The 22,712-nt window shown below is 40.8% G+C and overlaps 1 protein-coding gene across 2 annotated transcripts; it reads right to left on the bottom strand.

The window, feature by feature from the left end:
• Positions 1-2,483: 2,483 nt before the first annotated feature.
• LOC139409883 (protein CutA homolog) lies at positions 2,484-22,485 on the bottom strand. 2 transcript variants are annotated; one of them, XM_071155280.1, is made up of 6 exons: positions 22,165-22,485; positions 20,716-20,864; positions 8,635-8,694; positions 3,102-3,147; positions 2,939-2,988; positions 2,484-2,797 (listed from the first exon to the last, which is right to left on the bottom strand). In XM_071155280.1, the coding sequence occupies exons 1-6, from the start codon at positions 22,267-22,269 to the stop codon at positions 2,695-2,697; spliced, it is 513 nt and encodes a 170-aa protein (XP_071011381.1). In that variant the 5' UTR covers positions 22,270-22,485; the 3' UTR covers positions 2,484-2,694. The 2 variants fall into 2 exon arrangements, with proteins under 2 accessions (XP_071011381.1, XP_071011383.1); XM_071155282.1 differs by lacking the exon at positions 20,716-20,864 and having other exon boundaries at positions 22,165-22,249.
• Between the last annotated feature and the right edge of the window lie 227 nt (positions 22,486-22,712).

Raw genomic sequence — 22,712 nt, 5'->3', positions numbered from 1 at the left:
TCCACATCCATCTGCTGACCTTTGGGGTAAAGTGGATTATTGGTAAATCCACAGGAACAAAACCTTGCTTAGCAATGTCGGCATTTCCTTTGTGAGGTCTTGATGCCAGAATTTGGGACTAACCCCCATTCTAACTTCAGCGAGGTAAGCGAGTATGGCTGCATCAAATTATAGAATAGTTTAACCAGCATTGGTATGTAAGTCTCAGAGGAAGCAAACAAAACTTCCTCTGACAATTGTACCATGATAAGTCAATCCCCTCAGACTGGGCCTGTTTGAGAAAAACGTTCAGTCAGTCAGTGTACACTATGTTCACTGAGCTCAGAGCTCAGTACAGTATCCAATGTAAACAGTGACCAGACTGCTTTAATGTGTGTTACCCAGTCCCTGCTTTCACCAGGCCCGGGTCCGTCTGGGACCTGAACAGCTGGACCTTTATTCTCTGTGCTCTGTGTACTCAGGGGGATGTGTTTAATGTGGACACAGCTTCCTCTCTGGATCTAAGAGCCACGGATCACTGGCTAAAGATGCATAAACACAACAAACTACAGTATACATTGAATTTGAGTGGTAGTGCATGTTCCTAATCTCATCTTCACGTAAGGCAAAAAAAACTGAAAATTTGGATAGGGTATATGAATGTGGAAATAGATTAAATATTTGTCTTTCAATAAACATTCTCTTTAAAAAAAATATGACCTGTAAAAGCTCCCACCCCACCATCAAATTCAGACTTGTACGTGGTACGTACAACGTATACAGTTGAAGTCGGAAGTTTACATACACTTAGGTTGGAGTCATTAAAACTAGTTTTTCAACCACTCCACACATTTCTTGTTTACAAACTATAGTTTTGGCAAGTTGGTTGGGACATCTACTTTGTGCATGACAAATTTTTCCCAAAATTGTTTACAGATTATTTCATTTATAATTCACTGTATCACCATTCCAGTGGGTCCGAGGTTTACATACACTAAGTTGACTGTACCTTTAAACAGCTTGGAAAATTCCAGAAAATGATGTCATGGCTTTAGAAGCTTCTGATAGGCTAATTGACATAATTTGAGTCAGTGGATGTATTTCAAGGCCAACCATCAAATGGAGTGCCTCTTTGTTTGACATCATGGGAAAATCAAAAGAAATCAGCCAAGACCTCAGAATTTTTTTTGTAGACCTCCACAAGTCTGGTTCATCCTTGGTAGCAATTTCCAAATGCCTGAAGGTACCACATTCATCTGTACAAACAATAGTACGCAGGTATAAACACCATGGGACCATGCAGCCGTCATACCACTCAGGAAGGAGACACGTTCTGTCTCCTAGAGATGAACGTACTTTGGTGTCAAAGTGCAAATCAATCCCAGAACAACAGCAAAGGGCCATTGTGAAGATGCTGGAGGAAACAGGTACAAAAGTTTATATTTCCACAGTAAAATGAGTCCTATATCACATTAACTGAAAGGCCCCTCAGAAAGGAAGAAGCCACTGCCCAAAAAAAACAAACTATGGTTTGCAACTGCACATGGGGACAAAGATCGTACTTTTCACATGGGGACAAAGATCTATTTTTTTTCATTAAAAAAAAGTAGGAACTGTTTGGCCATATGTTTGGGAGAAAAGGGGACGCTTGCAAGCCGAAGAACACCATCCAACCATGAAGCCCGGGGGTGGCAGCATCATGTTGTGGGGGTGCTTTGTTGCAGGAGGGATGGGTTCACTTCACAAAATAGATGGCATCATGAGGCGGGAAAATTATGTGGAAATATCGAAGCAAAATTTAAAGGCGATGCTACCAAATACTAATTGAGTGTATGTAAACTACTGACCCACTGGGATTGTGATGAAAGAAATAAAAGCTGAAATAAATAAATCTCTCTACTATTATTCTGACATTTCACATTCTTAAAATAAAGTGGTGATCCTAACTGACCTAAGACAGGGAATTTTTACTTGGATTAAATGTCAGGAATTGTGAAAAACAGAGTTGAAATGTATTTGGTTAAGGTGTATGTAAACTTCAGACTTAAACTGTATGTATCACCTTAAGGAATAAGGAACGCATTTGTGCCATCATATATTACAAAAAGTTATCCTTAGAACACAAATCTCAAACCGTGTTCAAGATTCCCTCTCAAAATGCAGTGCAATCAACTTTTTGGTTCACAGTGAAACGGTAAACAGGGGTGCTCTGTCATCTAGAGAGAAACCAGATAAGTAAAAGGAATGTGATTTAATCTAACATGAATCTGATGTTTTAGAAATACAATGCAATATAAATTATTTTAAATAAACAGTCTAATGTACCTAATACCTTGAATCAACACTGAATATTATTATTTAATGTTTAATGTTTTTTCGAGATAATTATCTGCATATCTGGAGCTACAAACTCTTTCAGCTCTGACAACCTGACATTGAACGTTAGAGGTCATGTCAAGCTCGGAATTTCAATGGCAACAACAGGACCTGTATAAAACAGCCAAAACAACTGAGTCAATATCAATGTCATGGTGGGAGGAGCTAAACATTTAGCATCTGTGGATCAAGTTCAAAAGCAAGAGTTTGAACTTGGAACCCCTCAAGCCAATCCAAAGCTTGCTGGTTCCCAGCCAACCTTACTCTCCAGTTAACCAATAGATTGGAGATTCACGTCCAATAAGATCACAAGTCATTGAGGATATTCTCCCTCATTGGTCAGTCGTCAGGAACAGCCTCATCCACCCACTTCAAATAGGGCAGGCTCCCGTCCTCCACAGGGAAACTAAGCACCTCTGGAGTCTCATAGGGATGCACAGACCTGGGGAGGAGCAACAACACATACATTATGTAGCAGGTGCCTAAGTTAGCTTTGCTACTGCCTTCCTGAGACCTGAAGTTCTGTTTCCCGAGACCCAACTGCTTGGGATAATTTCTATTAAAAAAAAAAAATGTAACTTACTTGACATAGTCTATGAGCCTTTGGGTCTTCGAGGTCCTCGTCTTCACCAACTACAATGCAGAAAAATCCTAGCTATTACTCTGGAAAGTTGGTTTCAACAACCAGTGTAATACTGAACGACCGGCCAGAGACATGAAAGCATAGCTCTACTAAATAACTTTACCATCAGAATTTCCGTCGCATCTTGAATCTCCCCTTTCCAGTAATACCTATGGGACAAAAATAAAAACCTTTGGGACATTCACAGTAGTAAACTGTACATGGGTTGTTCAATGAAACGAGTGATTATATTTTAAGTAGATATTGAGCACAAATATTGAATTTTAAAAGCATGTTATATTAAATGATGTGCCCTTTAATATAGACCACATGGAACATTCAATAAAATGCAGTATTTTGACATGTCCCTTTGTACATCCTCTGACTTCTAGGAGGATTTTAACCCCAACATTTATCCAAGTTTACAGCATCATTGTAGTTATTTTGTTGCTTCGACAGTCATTTCTGAAGATTATTATTCATTTCATGTGATTCATATTAAGGTAAAAAAAAAAACATGTCCCTCATTTAAAGGTCGACCCTGCTATGTGAACTGTTATGCGAAATCATAAAGCAGGTGAGCTGGTTCTACTCTGTTTAACCATTTTCTGGTGTTTTGTGGTGGGAAAATGAGCAGGTCAAGCATAACACATTAACCCTATTACACCTAGATAGACAGGCTAAAAATGTTTGAACAATTTAATGTCCAGTTTTGTGAAGTTTGCATTAAATTACCACTCCCTGTTACACACAACAAACTTCCAATCCTCCTGTCACAATTGGATTTATTAAGGCGATGTCTTCAACCCTGTTATGGTAAACCATGTTACTTTATTTGGCACTTAATAGGCACATACTATAGTCTTTTTTATTTAACCTTTGAGATGGGAAAATAAAACAATGGCCTGCCATCCACACCTTTTTAAAATTTTCGCCTGAAGCAAGGATATGCATATTCTTGGTACCATTTGAAAGGAAACACTTTGAAGTTTGTGGAAATGTGAAAGGAATGTAGGAGAATAACACACAATAGATCTGGTAAAAGATAAAAGAAAACAACAATCGTTATTTTGTATTTTTTTGTACCATCATCTTTGAAATGCAAGAGAAAGGCCATAAAGTATTATCCCAGCCCAGGTGCAATATACATTTTGCAGTGTATGTGCCATTACATTTATGTTAAATGTTGTATCAAGACTGCTCAAATATGCCTAATTTGTTTATTAATAACTTTTCATGTTCAAAATTGTGCACTCTTCTCAAACAATAGCATGGTATTATTTCACTGTAATAGCTACTGTAAATTGGACAGTGCAGTTAGATTAGATTAGATTTAAGCTTTCTGCCAACATCAGATATGTCTATGTCCTGGGAAATCATGCTCATCGCATTAGCCTACGTTAGCTCAAACGTCCCGTGGAAGGGACACCGATTCCAAAGAAGTTAATAACCTCTTGAAGCTAGGGGGCACTATTTTTATGTTTGGAAAAATAACGTTCCCAAAGTAAATGGCCTATTTCTCAGGACCAGATGCTAGAATATGCATATAATTGACAGATTAGGATAGAAAACACTCTAAAGTTTCCAAAACGGTCTAAATGTTGTCTGTGAGTATAACAGAACTGATATTGCCCTGAGAAAAATCAAACCAGGAAGCGGCTTCTATTTTGAAAACTCCATGTTCCATAGCCTCCCATTGCTCCATTTAAAGGGATATCAACCAGATTCCTTTTCCTATCGCTTCCTCAAGGTGTCAACAGTTTATTTAACTAGGCAAGTCAGTTAAGAACAAATTCTTATTTTCAATGACGGCCTAGGAACAGTGGGTTACCTGCCTGTTTAGGGGCAGAACAGATTTGTACCTTGTCAGCTCGGGGGTTTGAACTTGCAACCTTCCGGTTACTAGTCCAACTCTCTAACCACTAGGTTTCCCTGACCATGCCACCATTCTCAGTCTTCAGACATAGTTTCAGGCTTTTATTTTGAAGAATGAGCGTGAACAACCACATTGCGTAAGTGGATAGGTGGGGGCTCTCAGAGTGAATTGTGCGCAAAAGAGAAAGGCGGCCATTGTTACTCCCGGTCCTAGTGAAAAGCCAACTGTTCCGGTTGATATATTATCGAATAGATATTTGAAAAACACCCTGAGGATTGATTATAAAAAACGTCTGACATGTTTGTGGACATTAGGGATATAATTTGGAATTTTTGTCTGCGTTGTCATGACCGCTCTTTACGGTGGATTCCTGGGCATAACGCACCAAACTAACGGAGGTATTTGGATATAAAAAATATCTTTATGGAACAAAAGGAACATTTGTTGTTTCTAGCAGACCACCATAGTCCCTGTGCCCAAGAACACAAAGGAAACCTGCCAAAATGACTACAGACCTGTAGCGCTCACGTCCATAGCCATGAAGTGCTTGAAAGGTTGGTAATTCCTCACATCAACACCATTATCCCAGAAACCCTAGACCCACTCCAATTTGCACACCACCCAAACAGATCCACAGATGATGCAATCTCTATTGCACTCCACACTACCCTTTCCCACCTGGACAAAAGGAACACGGGCCGCCCCCAGGTGGTAAAGGTAGGTAGCAACACATATTCCACGCTGATCCTCAACACTGGAGCTCCACAGGGGTGCGTGCTCAGTCCCCTCCTGTACTCCCTGTTCACCCATGACTGCATGGCCAGGCACGACTCCAACACCATCATTAAGTTTGCAGATGACAACAGTGGTAGGCCTGATCACAGACAACGATGAGACAACCTATAGGGAGGAGGTCAGAGACCTGGCCGTGTGGTGCCAGAATAACAACCTATCCCTCAACGTAACCAAGAATAAGGAGATGATTGTGGACTACAGGAAAAGGAGGACCGAGCATGCCCCCATTCTCATCGACAGGGCTGTAGTAGAGCAGGTTGAGAGCTTCAAGTTCCTTGGTGTTCACATCAACAACAAACTAGAATGGTCCAAACACACCAAGACAGTCGTGAAGAGGGCACAACAAAGCCTATTCCCCCTCAGGAAGCTAAAAAGATTTGGCCTGGGTCCTGAGATCCTCAAAAGGTTCCACAGCTGCAACATCGAGAGCATCCTGACTGGTTTCATCACTGCCTGGTACGGCAACTGCTCGGCCTCCGACCGCAAGGAACACTACAGAGGGTAGTGCGTACGACCCAGTACATCACTGGGCCTAAGCTGCCTGCCATCCAGGACCTCTCCACCAGGCATTGTCAGAGGAAGGCCCTAAAAATTGTCAAAGATCCCAACCACCCCAGTCATAGACTGTTCTCTCTACTACCGCATGGAAAGCGGTACCGGAGTGCCAAGTCTAGGACAAAAAGGCTTCTCAATAGTTTTTACCCCCAAGCCATAAGACTCCTGAACAGGTAATTAAATGCCCCAAACCCTCTTTTTACGCTGCTGCTACTCTCTGTTTATCATATATGCATAGTCACTTTAACTATACATTCATGTACATACTACCTCAATTGGGCCGACCAACCAGTGCTCCCGCACATTAGCTAACCGGACTATCTGCATTGTGTTCCGCCACCCACCACCCACCAACCCCTCTTTTACGCTACTGCTACTCTCTGTTCATCATATATGCATAGTCACCAACCATATCTACATGTACATACTACCTCAATTAGCCTGACTAACCGGTGTCTGTATGTAACATCGCTACTTTTATAGCCTCACTACTGTATATAGCCTGTTTTTTTACTGTTTTAATTCTTTACTTACCTGACATCTTTTTTGCACTATTGGTTAGAGCCTGTAAGTAAGCATTTCACTAAGGTCTACACCTGTTGTATTCTGCACACGTGACAAATAAACTGTGATGTTATTTGATTCGATTTTTTTGAGAGATATTGGTTCTTGTAGAATCGGTTTTCTTCCATATTGTTATAGTGTTCTTAACTATGAAGATGTTAATGTTCTTAGCTTTATCCTTTGAAAATAGACATGTGTAAAGATTCAGTCGGTGAGCATGTGTATCTCTTTAGTGCACTTAACAATAAGTCTTGGGTGGCGAGTTGATACAATTCCAAGTCTCAGTAGTTTCCTTAGCAATGGATATCCACACTCAGGAAGGGTGTGTTTGTGTGAGTGTGTGTGGGTTGGTTCTTCTATCCTTGTGGGGACCTAAAATCCTCAAAAGTCCTCACAAGGATAGTAAAGACAAGGATAGTAAATTCTCACATCCCAATTGGACAAAGGCTATTTTAAGCTTATGGGTTAGGTTTAGGGTTAGGGTTAAGGTAAGGGGTTTAGGGTTACAGTTTGGGTTAGGGTAAAGGTAAGGGGTTTAGGGTTACAGTTTGGGTTAGGGTAAAGGTAAGGGGTTTAGGGTTACAGTTTGGGTTAGGGTAAAGGTAAGGGGTTTAGGGTTAGGGTTACAGTTTGGGTTAGGGTAAAGGTAAGGAGTTTAGGGTTACAGTTTGGGTTAGGGTAAAGGTAAGGGGTTTAGGGTTACAGTTTGGGTTAGGGTAAAGGTAAGGGGTTAGGGTTACAGTTTGGGTTAGTGTAAAGGTAAGGGGTTTAGGGTTAGGGTTACAGTTTGGGTTAGTGTAAAGGTAAGGGGTTTAGGGTTACAGTTTGGGTTAGGGTAAAGGTAAGGGGTTTAGGGTTACAGTTTGGGTTAGGGTAAAGGTAAGGGGTTTAGGGTTACAGTTTGGGTTAGGGTAAAGGTAAGGGGTTAGGGTTAAAGTTTGGGTTAGTGTAAAGGTAAGGGGTTTAGGGTTAGGGTTACAGTTTGGGTTAGGGTAAAGGTAAGGGGTTTAGGGTTAGGGTTACAGTTTGGGTTAGTGTAAAGGTAAAGGGGTTTAGGGTTACAGTTTGGGTTAGGGTAAAGGTAAGGGGTTTAGGGTTACAGTTTGGGTTAGGGTAAAGGTAAGGGGTTAGGGCTACAGTTTGGGTTAGGGTAAAGGTAAGGGGTTAGGGTAAAGGTAAGGGGTTAGGGTAAAGGTAAGGGGTCAGGTTTAGGGTTAGGGTAACAGTCTGGGTTAGGGTAAAAGTAAGGGGTTAGGTTTAGGGTTACAGTTTGGGTTATGGTAGAGGTAAGGTGTTAGGTTTAGGGTTAGGGTTAGAGTAAAGGGGTAAGGGGTTAGGGTTACAGTTTGGGTAAGGGTAAAGGTAAGGGGTCAGGTTTAGGGTTAGGGTAACAGTCTGGGTTATGGTAGAGGTAAGGTGTTAGGTGTAGGGTTAGTGTTACAGTTTGGGTTAGGGTAAAGGTAAGGGGTTAGGGTTAGGGTTACAGTTTGGTTTAGGGTTACAGTTTGGGTAAGGGTAAAGGTAAGGGGTTAGGTTTAGGGTTAGTGTTACAGTTACCTTTACTCTAACCCAAACTTTAACCCTAATGCAGCGTTTCCCCTTTGTGGTCCTGAGGAATGAGTTCTGAAAACCCTGGGTTAGTGGTTAGGTTTAGGGTTATGGGTTAAGGTTGTGTGTGTGTGTGTGTGTGTGTGTATCCTGTGTGGCTCAGTTGGTAGAGAATGGTGCTTGCAATGCCAGGATTAGCTTCCCTTGGGGCAACCAGTACGGAAAATGTATGTAGTCACTACTGTAAGTCGCTCTGGATAAGAGTATCTGCTAAAATTGAAAACTTTGTGTGAACCAGACTGACACTGGCAGTACTTACATGGTGGAGGTCCTGGGCAGAATATTGATGCATGCTGCCATCCTCCTCTCCATAATGGCTCTGATGGAGAGAAGAAGACGGAAGGGAGGAGAGGAGAGAGACAGCAACAATTATGATATCATTCAGTTATTTTGTAGATGTGTTGTTATTTTAAAGAATATTTGGCCTATTTAGTATATGGCCCAGGGCCGTGCACAGAGCTTTCAGGGGACACGTGCTGAAACTGTACAAATGAATATCTCGAAATTCACAGCATACCAACAACTGCTTCTGTAGCAAAACTGTTACCATTTTTGAGAATAGGCCATTTTAATTCTGCAACAGCACACTCACTCATCACAAATTGTAAGCAAGCTAGTTACAGTGCCTCCTAAAGACATGATTGACATCGGTGTAACGGCTTTCCTCTTCCTCTTCTGATGAGGAGTAGCAAGAATCGGACGAATACGCAGCGTGGTAAGTGTTCATCTTGGTTTTTAATAAGAACACTGAACAAAACAATAAACAACAACGTGAAACAAAACCGAAACAGTTCCATGTGGAAACTGACACGGAAAATAATCACCCACAACTCAAAAGTGAAACCAGGCTACCTAAGTATGGTTCTCAATCAGGGACAACGATTGACAGCTGCCTCTGATTGAGAACCATACCAGACCAAAAACAGAAATCACAAAACATAGAAAAAGGAACATAGACAACCCACCCTACTCACGCCCGGATCATTCTAAAACAAAGACATAACAACAGAACTAAGTTCAGAACGTGACAATCGGGAAAAGATGGTGAGCTATCAATTGATCATTCATATTGATGATTGATGTAAATCTGCTAGTTAGCTAGCTCAATTTGTTTTTATAATTGTGATTTATCTCCAATGCTCTTAAATAATAACTTCATAATATACACTGAACAACATCCAACAATTTCAAATATTTTACTGACTTACAGTTCATATAAGGAAATCAGTCAAGTGAAATAAATTCATCAGGCTCTATTCTATACATTTCACATGACTGGGAATACAGATATGCATATCTTGGTCAAAGATACCTTAAAAAAAGTAGGGGTGTGGATGAGAAAACCTTTCAGTGTCTGGTGTGACCACAATTTTCTTCATGCAGCACGACACATCTCCTTCGCAAAGAGTTGATCAGGCTGTCGATTGTGCCCTGTGGAATGTTGTCCCACTCCTCTTCAATGGCTGTGCGAAGTTGCTGGATATTGGCAGAAACTGGAACACGGTGCCGTACATGTCGATCCAGAGCATCCCAAACACGCTTAATGGGTGACATGTCTGATGAGCATGCAGACCATGGAAAAACATGGACATTTTCTGCTTCCAGGATTTCTGTACGGATCCTTGTGACATCGGGCCATGCATTATCATGCTGAAACAGGAAGTGATGCCGGCGGATGAATGGATGAATGGCATGACCGTGGGCCTCAGGATCTCGAGTATTTCTGTTGAAACGACGTGGCTATGCAAAATCACTTGATGTTTTTGGAACTAGTGAATCTAATACGCCAATGTAAACTCAGATTTTTTTAATATAAATATGAACTTTATCAAATAAAACATGCATGTATTGTGTAACATGAAGTCCTATGAGTGTCATCTGATTAAGATAATTCAAGGTTAGTGATTAATTTTATCTCTATTTCTGCTTTTTGTGAATTATATATTTCGCTGGAAAATGGCTGTGGTTATTGTGGTTTGGTGGAGACCTAGCATAATCGTTTGTAGTGCTTTTGCTGAAAAGCATATTTGAAATCGGACACTTTGGTGGGATTAACAACAAGATTACCTATAAAATGATATAAGACGCATGTATGTTTTAGGAATTGTAATTATGAGATTTCTGTGGTTTGAATTTGGCGCCCTCTATTTTCACTGGTAGTTGTCATATCGATCCCGTTAGCGGGATTGCAGCCATAATTAAGGAGATACATACCGTTTTTAATTTTAACTTTATTTAACTAAGCAAGTCAGTTAAGAACAAATTCTTATTTTCAATGACGGCCTAGTAGGGGTGTGGATGAGAAAACCTTTCAGTGTCTGGTTAACTGCCTGTTCAGGGGCAGAACAACAGATTTGTACCTTGTCAGGTCGGGGGTTTGAACTTGCAACCTTCCGGTTATTAGTCCAACACTCTAACCACTAGGCTACCCAGTCGGAAGTCGGAGGTTTACTTACACCTTCGCCAAGTACATTTAAACTCAGTTTTTCACAATTCCTGACATTTAATCAGAGTAAAAATTCCCTGGCTTAGGTCAGTTAGGATCACCACTTTATTTTAAGAATGTGAAATGTCAGAATAATAGTAGGGAGCATGATTTATTTCAGCTTTTATTTCTTTCATCACATTCCCAGTGGGTCAGTAGTTTACATACACTTAATTAGTTTTTGGTAGCATTGCCTTTAAATTGTTTAATGTGGGTCAAACATTTCGGGTAGCCTTCCACAAGCTTCCCACTGTAAGTTGGGTGAATTTTGGCCCATTCCTTCTGACAGAGCTGATGTAACTGAATCAGGTTTGTAGGCCTCCTTGCTCGCACACGCCTTTTCAGTTCTGCCCACAAATGTTCTATAGGATTGAGGTCAGGGCTTTGTAATGGCCACTCCAATACCTTGACTTTGTTGTCCTTAAGCCATTTGCCACAACTTTGGAAGTATGCTTTGGGTCACTGTCCATTTGCAACCAAGCTTTAACTTCCTGACTGATATCTTGAGATGTTGCTTCAATATACTCACATAATGTTCCTCCCTCATGTTGCCATCTATTTTGTGAAGTGCACCAGTCCCTCCTGCAGCAAAGCAACCCCACAACATGATGCTGCCACCCCCGGGCTTCACGGTTGGGATGGTGTTCTTCGGCTTGCAAGCCTCCCCATTTTTCCTCCAAACATAATGATGGTCATTATGGCCAAACAATTCTATTTTTGTTTCATCAGACCAGAGGACATTTCTCCAAAAAGTATGATCTTTATCCCCATGTGCAGTTGCAAACTGTAGTCTGGCTTTTTTTATGGTGGTTTTGGAGCAGTGGCTTCTTCCTTGCTGATTGGCCTTTCAGGTTATGTCGACATAGGACTTGTTTTACTGTGGATATAGATACTTTTGTACCTGTTTCCTCCTGCATCTTCACAAGGGCCTTTGCTGTTATTCTGGTATTGATTTGCACTTTTCGCACCAAAGTGCGTTAATCTCTAGGAGACAGAATGTGTCTCCTTCCTGAGCAGTATGACGACTGCATGGTCCCATGGTGTTTATGCTTGCGTAATATTGTTTGTACAGATGAACGTGTTACCTTCTGGCGTTTGTAAATTGCTCCCAAGGATGAACCAGACTTGTGGAGGTCTACAATAGTTTTTCTGAGGTCTTGGTTGATTTCTTTAGATTTTCCCATGATGTCAAGCAAAGAGGCACTGAGTTTGAAGGCAGGCCTTGAAATACATCCACAGGTACACCTCCAATTGACTGAAATGATGTCAAGCTTCTAAAGCCATGACATATTTTTTGGGCATTTTCCAAGCTGTTTAAAGGCACAGTCAACTTAGTGTAGGTAAACTTCTGACCCACTGGAATTGAGATACAGTTAATTATAAGTGAAATAATCTGTTTGTAACAATTGTTGGAAAAATTGCTTGTATCATGCACAAAGTAGATGTCCTAACCGACTTTCCAAAACTATAGTTTGTTAACAAGAAATTTGTAGAGTGGTTGAAAAATGAGTTTTAATGACTCCAACCTAAGTGTATGTCAACTGTACATGTAAACTACCGTTCAAAAGTTTGGGGTCACTTCGAAATGTCCTTGTTTTTGTCCATTAAAATAACATCAAATTGATCAGAAATACATTGTTAAATGATGTACTGTAAATGACTGTTGTAGCTGGAAACTGAATATCTACATAGGCGTACAGAGACCCATTATCAGCAATCATCACTCCTGTGTTCCAATGCCACGTTGTGTTAGCTAATATAAGTTTATAATTTTAAAGGTCAAATTGGTCATTAGAAAACCATTTTGTAATTATGTTAGCACAGCTGTAAACTGTTCTTCTAATTAAAGAAGCAATAAAATGGGCCTTTAGACTAGTTGAGTATCTGGAGCATCAGCATTTGTGGGTTCGATTACAGGCTCAAAATGGCAAGAAACAAAGTCTTTCTTCTGAAAAAAAATCTTTCTTCTTCAGTCTATTCTTGTTCTGAGAAATTAAGTCTATTCTCTGTGAGAAATTGCCAAGAAACTGAATATCTCGTACAACGCTGTATACTACTCACCTTCACAGAACAGCGCAAACTGGCTCTAAGCAGAATGGACAGAGGAGTGGGAGGCCCGGTGCACAATTGAGCAAGAGGACAAGTACATTAAAGTGTCTAGTTTGAGAAACAGATACCTCACAAGTCCTCAACTGGCATCTTCATTAAATAGTACCCGCAAAACACCAGTCTCAACGTCAACAGTGAAGAGGCGACTCCTGCTGGCCTTCTAGGCAGAGTTGCTAAGAAAAAGCCATATCTCAGACATCTGACCAACATTCTGAAGGCACAGGGGGGAAAGGAGATCAAAATCCACGGCCAGTCCATTCGACTCGTCCAGCACCTGTCTACTAGGCTTATGAAAAACAACGCAAGCAATACATTCCGATCAGACAGTCATTGGAGGGAAAAGGAATCAAATCTTAACTCTGCTTCCTGACAATTGTGTGGGTATGGAAGGGAACAAAAAGGATGGAATTCACAAGCGCTGATGAAGCACCTAATCAAGCTTCAACTGGCAGATTCAATAAATAGTACCCGCAAAACACCATTCTCAACGTCAACAGTGAAGAGGCGACTCCAGGAGGCTGGTCTTCTAGGCAGAGTTGCAAAGAAAAAGCCATTTCTCTGTCCAGTGTCTGTGTTCTTTTGCCCATCGTAATATTTGTATTTTATTGGCCAGTCTGAGATATGGCTTTTTCTTTGCAACTCTGCCTAGAAGGACAGCATCCTGGAATCGCCAGTTTTTTTATTTTTTACATTGGATAAAAGTAGATACTCAGAGCTATTAAATGGTATGTCATACAGTACAATTAACGAACAATGAGAAAGTAATTCTGCTTTTAAAGTTGATAAACTTGTAACCTCACCTTTGAGAAAATGGCCCTTGAATGTTTTGGTAAACCTACTGGAGCACTCTTCTTTGTTTACACCCATTCAGCGTCTTTCACACCCTCTTGAACCTTAGCCCCACCCCCACCCATCTCCTTAAGGATTCACGTGAGGCCATTTACTAAACAACCAAAGTTTCAAGACTAAAGGCTGGTTTATACTACGTCTATCGACAGTTGTCGCAGTGACATCATGAATAGTATATTGTCTTCTAAAATCAAACTTCGTTAACGTCGTTGTCGTTATAAAAAAGTGCAAACACAAAAACTACAGGCTGCATGACATCAGCAACTTGGTGGTCCAAAATAGCTTAACTAGTGTATTTTAACACCAATAAACCCACCCGTTTAAAAATGAATTTAGCATATGTCAATCTAGCAAACTAGACAACTAAAAGTAACTTTCTTAACAATGTTTTGGTTAGTTTCTAGCTTGTTAGCTAGATAGCTAATGTTAAACAAACTGGCTAGCCAATTCAAATAATGATCATATCCTGTAGCTGACAACATCTTCACTTTAGCTCATTTGTCTTCATTATTACAGGAAAATTAGCTTACAACAAGATCATTATTTACAAGTTAATGGCGAGCCAATTACAGAAAATTGCTTATGGTTGTGAGTGTGACAAAATAAAAGCAGGGCATTCTACCTGAGAATATTAGAACTTGTGTAGTGTAGTCAGCTCAGCTATCACCATTGAGACCGTGTCTGTGCCTCGACCTGGGTTGGGCAAAACTAAACATGGCGGTGTTCGCCTTAGCAATCTCACTAGGATAAAGACCACCTCCATTCCTGTCATTATTGAAAGAGATCATGATACCTCACATCTCAAAATAGGGCTACTTAATGTTAGATCCCTTACTTCAAAGGCAATTATAGTCAATGAACTAATCACTGATTATAATCTTGATGTGATTGGCCTGACTGAAACATGGCTTAAGCCTGATGAATTTACTGTGTTAAATGAGGCCTCACCTCCTGGCTACACTAGTGACCATATCCCCCTTGCATCCCGCAAAGGCGGAGGTGTTGCTAACATTTACGATTGCAAATTTCAATTTACAAAAAAAAAAATGACGTTTTCGTCTTTTGAGCTTCTAGTCATGAAATCTATGCAGCCTACTCAATCACTTTTTATAGCTACTGTTTACAGGCCTCCTGGGCCATATACAGCGTTCCTCACTGAGTTCCCTGAATTCCTATCGGACCTTGTAGTCATAGCGGATAATATTCTAATCTTTGGTGACTTTAATATTCACATGGAAAAGTCCACAGACCCACTCCAAAAGGCTTTCGGAGCCATCATCGACTCAGTGGGTTTTGTCCAACATGTCTCTGGACCCACTCACTGTCACAGTCATACGCTGGACCTAGTTTTGTCCCATGGAATAAATGTTGTGGATCTTAATGTTTTTCCTCATAATCCTGGACTATCGGACCACCATTTTATTACGTTTGCAATTGCAACAAATAATCTGCTCAGACCCCAACCAAGGATCATCAAAAGTCGTGCTATAAATTCACAGACAACACAAAGATTCCTTGATGTCCTTCCAGATTCCCTCTGTCTACCCAAGGACGCCAGAGGACAAAAATCAGTTAACCACCTAACTGAGGAACTCAACTTAACCTTGCGCAATACCCTAGATGCAGTTGCACCCCTAAAAACTAAAAACATTTCTCATAAGAAACTAGCTCCCTGGTACACAGAAAATACCCGAGCTCTGAAGCAAGCTTCCAGAAAATTGGAACGGAAATGGCGCCACACCAAACTGGAAGTCTTCCGACTAGCTTGGAAAGACAGTACTGTGCAGTACCGAAGAGCCCTTACTGCTGCTCGATCATCCTATTTTTCTAACTTAATTGAGGAAAATAAGAACAATCCGAAATTCCTTTTTGATACTGTCGCAAAGCTAACTAAAAAGCAGCATTCCCCAAGAGAGGATGACTTTCACTTTAGCAGTAATAAATTCATGAACTTCTTTGAGGAAAAGATTATGATTATTAGAAAGCAAATTACGGACTCCTCCTTAAATCTGCGTATTCCTTCAAAGCTCAGTTGTCCTGAGTCTGCACAACTCTGCCAGGACCTAGGATCAAGAGAGACGCTCAAGTGTTTTAGTACTATATCTCTTGACACAATGATGAAAATAATCATGGCCTCTAAACCTTCAAGCTGCATACTGGACCCTATTCCAACTAAACTACTGAAAGAGCTGCTTCTTGTGCTTGGCCCTCCTATGTTGAACATAATAAACGGCTCTCTATCCACCGGATGTGTACCAAACTCACTAAAAGAGGCAGTAATAAAGCCTCTCTTGAAAAAGCCAAACCTTGACCCAGAAAATATTTTAAAAACTATCGGCCTATATCGAATCTTCCATTCCTCTCAACATTTTTTGAAAAGGATGTTGCGCAGAAACTCACTGCCTTCCTGAAGACAAACAATGTATACGAAATGCTTCAGTCTGGTTTTACACCCCATCATAGCACTGAGACTGGACTTGTGAAGGTGGTAAATTACCTTTTAATGGCATCAGACCGAGGCTCTGCATCTGTCCTCGTGCTCCTAGACCTTAGTGCTGCTTTTGATACCATCGATCACCACATTCTTTTGGAGAGATTGGAAACCCAAATTGGTCTACACGGACAAGTTCTGGCCTGGTTTAGATCTTATCTGTCGGAAAGATATCTGTTTGTCTCTGTGAATGGTTTGTCCTCTGACAAATCAACTGTACATTTTTGGTGTTCCTCAAGGTTCCGTTTTAGGACCACTATTGTTTTCACTATATATTTTACCTCTTGGGGATGTCATTCGAAAACATAATGTTAACTTTCACTGCTATGCGGATGACACACAGCTGTACATTTCAATGAAACATGGTGAAGCCCCAAAATTGTCCTCGCTAAGAAGCCTGTGTTTCAGACATAAGGAAGTGGATGGCTGCAAACTTTCTACTTTTAAACAAGAACAAAACAGAGATGCTTGTTCTAGGTCCCAAGAAACAAAGAGATCTTCTGCTGAATCTGACAAATAATCTTAATGGTTGTACAAACTGTGAAGGACCTCGGCGTTACTCTGGACCCTGAGCTCTCTTTTGACGAACATATCAAGACTGTTTCAAGGACAGCTTTTTTACATCTATGTAACAATGCAAAAATCTGAAACTTTCTGCCCAAAAATGTTGCAGAAAAATTAATCCATGCTTTTGTTACTTCTAGGTTAGACTACTGCAATGCTCTACTTTCCGGCTACCCGGATAATGCACTAAATAAACTTCAGTTAGTGTTAAATACGGCTGCTAGAATCCTGACTAGAACCAAAGAAATTGGTCATATTATTCCAGTGCTAGCCTCCCTACACTGGCTTCCTGTTAAGGCAAAGGCTGATTTCAAGGTTTGACTGCTAACCTACAAAGCATTGCATGGGCTTGCTCCTACTTATCTCTCTGATTTGGTCCTGCCGTACATACCTACACATACGCTACGGTCACAAGACGCAGGCCTCCTAATTGTCCCTAGAATTTCTAAGCAAACAGTTGGATGCAGGGCTTTCTCCTATAGAGCTCCATTTTTATGGAATGGTCTGCCTACCCATGTGAGAGACGCAAACTCAGTCTCAACCTTTAAGTCTTTACTGAAGACTCATCTCTTCAGTGGGTCATATGATTGGGTGTAGTCTGGCCCAGGAGTGGGAAGGTGAACGGAAAGGCTCTGGAGCAACGATCCGTCCTTGCTGTCTCTGCCTGGCCGGTTCCCCTATTTCCACTGGGATTCTCTGCCTCTTACCCTATTACAGGGGCTGAGTCACTGGTGCTCTTTCATGCCGTCCCTAGGAGGGGTGCGTCACTTGACTGGGTTGAGTCACTGATGTGATCTTCCTGTCTGGGTTGGCGCCCCCCTTGGGTTGTGCCATTGCGGAGATCTTTGTGGGCTTTACTCGGCCTTGTTTCAGGATGGTAAGTTGGTGGTTGAAGATATCCCTCTAGTGGTGTGGGAGCTGTGCTTTGGCAAAGTGGGTGGGGTTATATCCTTCCTGTTTGGTCCTGTCTGGGGGTATCATCGGATGGGGCCCCAGTGTCTCCTGACCCCTCCTGTCTCAGCCTCCAGTATTTATGCTGCCATAGTTTGTCGGGGGGCTAGGGTCAGTTTGTTATATCTGGAGTACTTCTCCTGTCTTATCCGGTGTCCTGTGTGAATTTAAGTATGCTCTCTCTAATTCTCTTTCTCTCTTTGTTTCTCTCTCTCGGAGGACCTGAGCCCTAGGACCATGCCTCAGGACTACCTGGCATGATGACTCCTTGCTGTCCCCAGTCCACCTGGCTATGCTGCTGCTCCAGTTTCAACTGTTCTGCCTGCGGTTATGGAATCCTGACCTGTTCACCGGACGTGCTACCTGTCCCAGACATATTATTTGACCACGCTGGTCATTTATGAACATTTGAACATCTTGGCCATGTTCTGTTGTAATCTCCACCCGGAACAGCCAGAAGAGGACTGGCCACCCCTCATAGCCTGGTTCCGCTCTAGGTTTCTTCCTAGGTTTTTGGCCTTTCTAGTGAGTTTTTCCTAGCCAACGTGCTTCAACACCTGCATTGCTTGCTGTTTGTTGTTTGAGGCTGGGTTTCTGTACAGCACTTTGAGATATCAGCTGATGTACGAAGGGCTATATAAATAAATTTGATTTGATTTAAAGTGTGACCTAGGTTATTCTGATTTTTTTAATGAAGCCCACATACTGTATTCTCAACAATTTGAGACCTCTTATGGGATAGATCTTTTCACACAGCCTCATCATTATTTGTTTAACAATTTATCAATTTATTTTCTACAGTCTAGCCAAATATGGAAGGTTTGTTTCAATCTGGTAATGTTACTAATGAACTAATTTCACTTCTGAAGAAAGTGTCTCACTGCCCTCACGTTTGACCATTTCCTTATTTCTTTCCTCTGAAATGGTATAATTGTTAAAGAGATTTCCTCTTTTTAATAAGTATCTGGTGAGTGGCAGAATGAGTCAGAAATTATTTTGTAGCTTAGCTGAGAATGTCTGCATGAGAAAAATTGTTGTTCTGATACTCTCACTCTGAAAGTTTTAAAGATGCACTATGCAGGAATCGCTCCGCCATTTCCTGGTTGCTAAAATTCGAAATGTTCAGTTTATGTGTCAAAACAAGCAAGCATAGTGTAGAAAATCATTGTACCATCTATCCCACTGTGAAATATATTTAAAAAAAAAATATATATATAGCATTTTCAGCTGTTTGAAGCTGGTGTACAAAATCAAAAGTAAAAGATGCAAATAAACTCAACTTAAGAATGGGACACAAAGAAAAATCACACATTGAATAGATCTACCGCTTTGTTAGATTTGCTTTCAATGAGAATGACAGATCTAAACATTTTTGTGTGAATTTGATCGGGTCGCCCAGAAAGTTACGTATTGCAGCTTTAAATATATATCTATAAATGTTTTATTAATTTCAGTTTGTCTACAAATTAATAGTGGATATGTTGGATTTGCGTCTATATCTCAACCAAAACTCAAGGTTAAAGAATAGGACTAAATCAAATTAAATCACATTTCTGAAGAACAGAAGTTGGGTGATGCAACAGGACAACGACCCAAAAGACAGAAGTAAATCAACAACAGAATGGCTTGAACAGAAGAAAATGCGCCTTCTGGAGTGGCCCAGTCAGTCCTGACCTCAACCCAATTGAGATGCTGTGGCATGACCTCAAGAGAGCAGTTCACACCAGGCATCCCAAGAATATTGTGGAACTGAAATAGTTTTGTAAAGAGGAATGATCCAAAATTGCTCCTCACCGTTGTGCAGGTCTGATCCGCAACTACAGAAAACATTTGGTTGAGGTTATTGCTGCCAAAGGAGGGTCAACATGTTTTTAAATCCAAGGGTTCACATACTTTTCCAACCTGCACTGTGAATGTTTACATGTTGTGTTCAATAAAGACATGTACAATTATATTTTTTTGCGTGTTATTAGTTTAAGCAGACTGTGTTTATCTATTGTTGTGACTTAGATGAAGATCAGATAAAATGTTATGACCAATTTATGCAGATATCCAGGTAATTCGAAAGGGTTCACATACTTTTCATTCCCACTATATACTGTATATATATTGTTTTTTTTTGTTGAATCCTGGGTTGAATTGAAATAATAGCTGTATATATAAACATTATGCTAAAATGTTTATATTCTATTGAGCCATTTACTTTATATTCTTATCTTTTATAATTTGTTATTGTTGCATTTTCGAGAAGGAACCTGCAAGGAAGCATTTCGTTGGACTGTAATAATTAATAAGTAAGTAGAATTTTTTATTTATTTATTATTTATTCTATTTAGTGAGACACACACAGACGAAACATAATTTTCCTCCCATCTAAATGATTCTGTCCTAAAATAGTTATTCAACACTGCCGTGCCGCTCAGCCTCTCTAACCACTAACTCAATATCTAGGTTGAAGGTACCCAGGTTAGGACAAGCTAATAATTCCATGAGGAAGCTTTTGAAAATAAACAGATTCATGGAACCAGCACCAACTAGCATCGCTGGTCCCATTGTTGAGAATTATTCCTCATTTATGCAATGCATTATGGGATATTAGAATATTCTTGTTTTAACCTCTATCTTCAACCTAGCTCATTCTCAGAAAATGCTCTAACACTAACTCTACCTCATCAAAAGATGACACAGTGTTTGAGTGATCCTGTTCCACACAATCGAAGTTGCGTTCAAGGGTTTTCCCCTCATTTTGTTTGGGTGCATGATGTTGTTAAGTAAACACAACCATCACATTGATTGGCCTATAAGCATTTCACCACTGTGTGTAGTTTGTGTGTGGTGGGGTAGTATTGTTTAGTTACAGTGTGATAATGGTAGTCTGGACTGTAGCCTACCGGCCGATGTCCTTGGCTGTCTGTTCGTTGGGGCAGTTGACGAGGAGAACAGAGTGGTGTCCAGGTAGATAGCTCCCTGTAAAGGAAGAATGGAGCTTTCCACCCAGGAACCTCAGCATGGGATACATAGACATGGTCAACACCATTCCCTGGAGAAGAGGGAGGAGGAGGAACAGCAACATAATTAATTTCCCACCCACCTTGTGATCAGAATTTTTGTATTTAACCTTTATTTAACCAGGCAAGTCAATTAAGAACAAATTCTTATTTGCAATGTCGGCCTGACAAGAGGCAAACGTCCTCCTGTGGGGACGGGGGATAAAAACAACAACAACAAACAATGTCAAACAAAATGGACAACACAGACAGAAGACACTGGCAGCAGCACAAATACAACAGCAAACAAACAGTGGATGTTTGTGTGAAGTATAACAACATGCTTCCTTACATAAGGCAATACAAACTCTTGACATAGGGTGACAACTACGTCTCAAAAACCTATTCATCTATGTGTCCTTTGAACTCCAAGGACACCAGGTCCTGGGGTTTTAGGGAATTCCAAGACCAGGGGGCTGAGTAATGACAGGACCTTTTTCCATGCTCGGTTCTAATGTTCGGGACCGTTAGCATAAAACAAGATTGAGATCTAAGCATGTATGTGTTTTCATTTCGAGCTAGAAGAGAGGATAGATAAAATGGCAGTTTTCCTAAAATGGCCTTAAAAGTAACAATGTACTGATTGATGGCATGCCACTTATGCCACATAACAAGTGTAATGCTTTCACATATCACTCCAGGTAGAACAAATTGTCCTTAAAAGACAGATCTAGGATCAGATACCCTACCTTTGACCTTGCATCAGTTGTTAGGCTATTGGGCAAAATCCCCCCTATTATAAGTTGAGGTCACTTCAGGGCAAGTTGTGGAAGGAGTCAGGACATGGTCCCTGATGGTAATTCATTGGTCAGTGAACAATGCCAGGTATTATCCCTGCTGTCCCATCAGAATGCTGTGTCCGGGCCTAATCTTGGTGACTCTCTGTTCTCTATCCTCTTATTATTGTGCTCCCACAGCTGAATGGCTAGTTGGAACAGACAGAGGCCAATTTATAATCCTCTCTCTCTCGCTGCAGCCTCTCTCTGTCTCTCTGCAAGCAGCATGGCATGAGATGGAGTGATTGGCATTTCACTAAATAACAAAGTGACCCCTCCCCCAAAAAACATCTGTCAATAATTGTTTAGTACGAGAGAAGCATTTCACTTTAATAAAATACATCTTTGACTATTTGGGGAGGGGTTTTCCCCCAGATATTGTATTGTTATAGGTAACAGATCTTATATAGACATTTGTGAATTATTGCAACAAAACTGCATTCCAAGACATTATTAATATTAATTTGTCATCTGGATACATTTCTATAATTGTATTCAACAAAAATAATGAACTTACCATACAGATCACGAACAATCCAAAACGACAGAGAGTTTGAGCTAGGGACTGCATGTGATATCGCGGGGACAGGAAGTCCATTTTACTGCCAGCAACAAACGTCATTCCGACCAAGAGTTATTCAGACTGTCAGGCCCGGGTTTGAGAGGGAGAGAACAGATGGCATCTTGTGCGCTGAACTTGAACTGGAGAGGGTGGAGAGGATCTATAAGCAGCTATGCGCTTATACCCTCACCAATAAAGTTCTCGCTTCATAGTCCGTTGCCCATTTCTTGTGAATAATAGTCTATTTTTAATGTGCTATATCTGCAAAGGTGAACTTTTCTGCTGGTGAAGCCACATTGTTGTGGATAGATAAGTGCAGTGACAGGTAGGTCGGATAGGACGGTAAACGACAGCACAGGAATCCGTGCTTGTCATTGGACGTTTGATACTTCCTGATACACCAGCGTCCAACCAAACACCGGCATTGAACATAGGGCGCCACCCCCGAACCCTGGCCGTAAGCTGCTTTCACTCCCTAATAAACATAAGTGCTTTTCACTGGA

This window comes from Oncorhynchus clarkii, chromosome 5 (genome assembly GCF_045791955.1).
Source record: "Oncorhynchus clarkii lewisi isolate Uvic-CL-2024 chromosome 5, UVic_Ocla_1.0, whole genome shotgun sequence".
NCBI lineage: Eukaryota > Metazoa > Chordata > Actinopteri > Salmoniformes > Salmonidae > Oncorhynchus > Oncorhynchus clarkii.
This window is presented reverse-complemented; position numbering and strand designations above follow the sequence as displayed.

Excerpts from the sequence above, each read along its gene's own strand:
- LOC139409883 (XM_071155280.1), bottom strand. The coding sequence starts at position 22,269 with ATGACGTTTGTTGCTGGCAGTAAAATGGACTTCCTGTCCCCGCGATAT. Across the intron at positions 20,865-22,164 it reads GATTGTTCGTGATCTGTATG|GGAATGGTGTTGACCATGTC; the intron begins GTAAGTTCATTA and ends CCTCTTCTCCAG. Across the intron at positions 2,989-3,101 it reads ATGCGACGGAAATTCTGATG|TTGGTGAAGACGAGGACCTC; the intron begins GTAAAGTTATTT and ends TCTGCATTGTAG.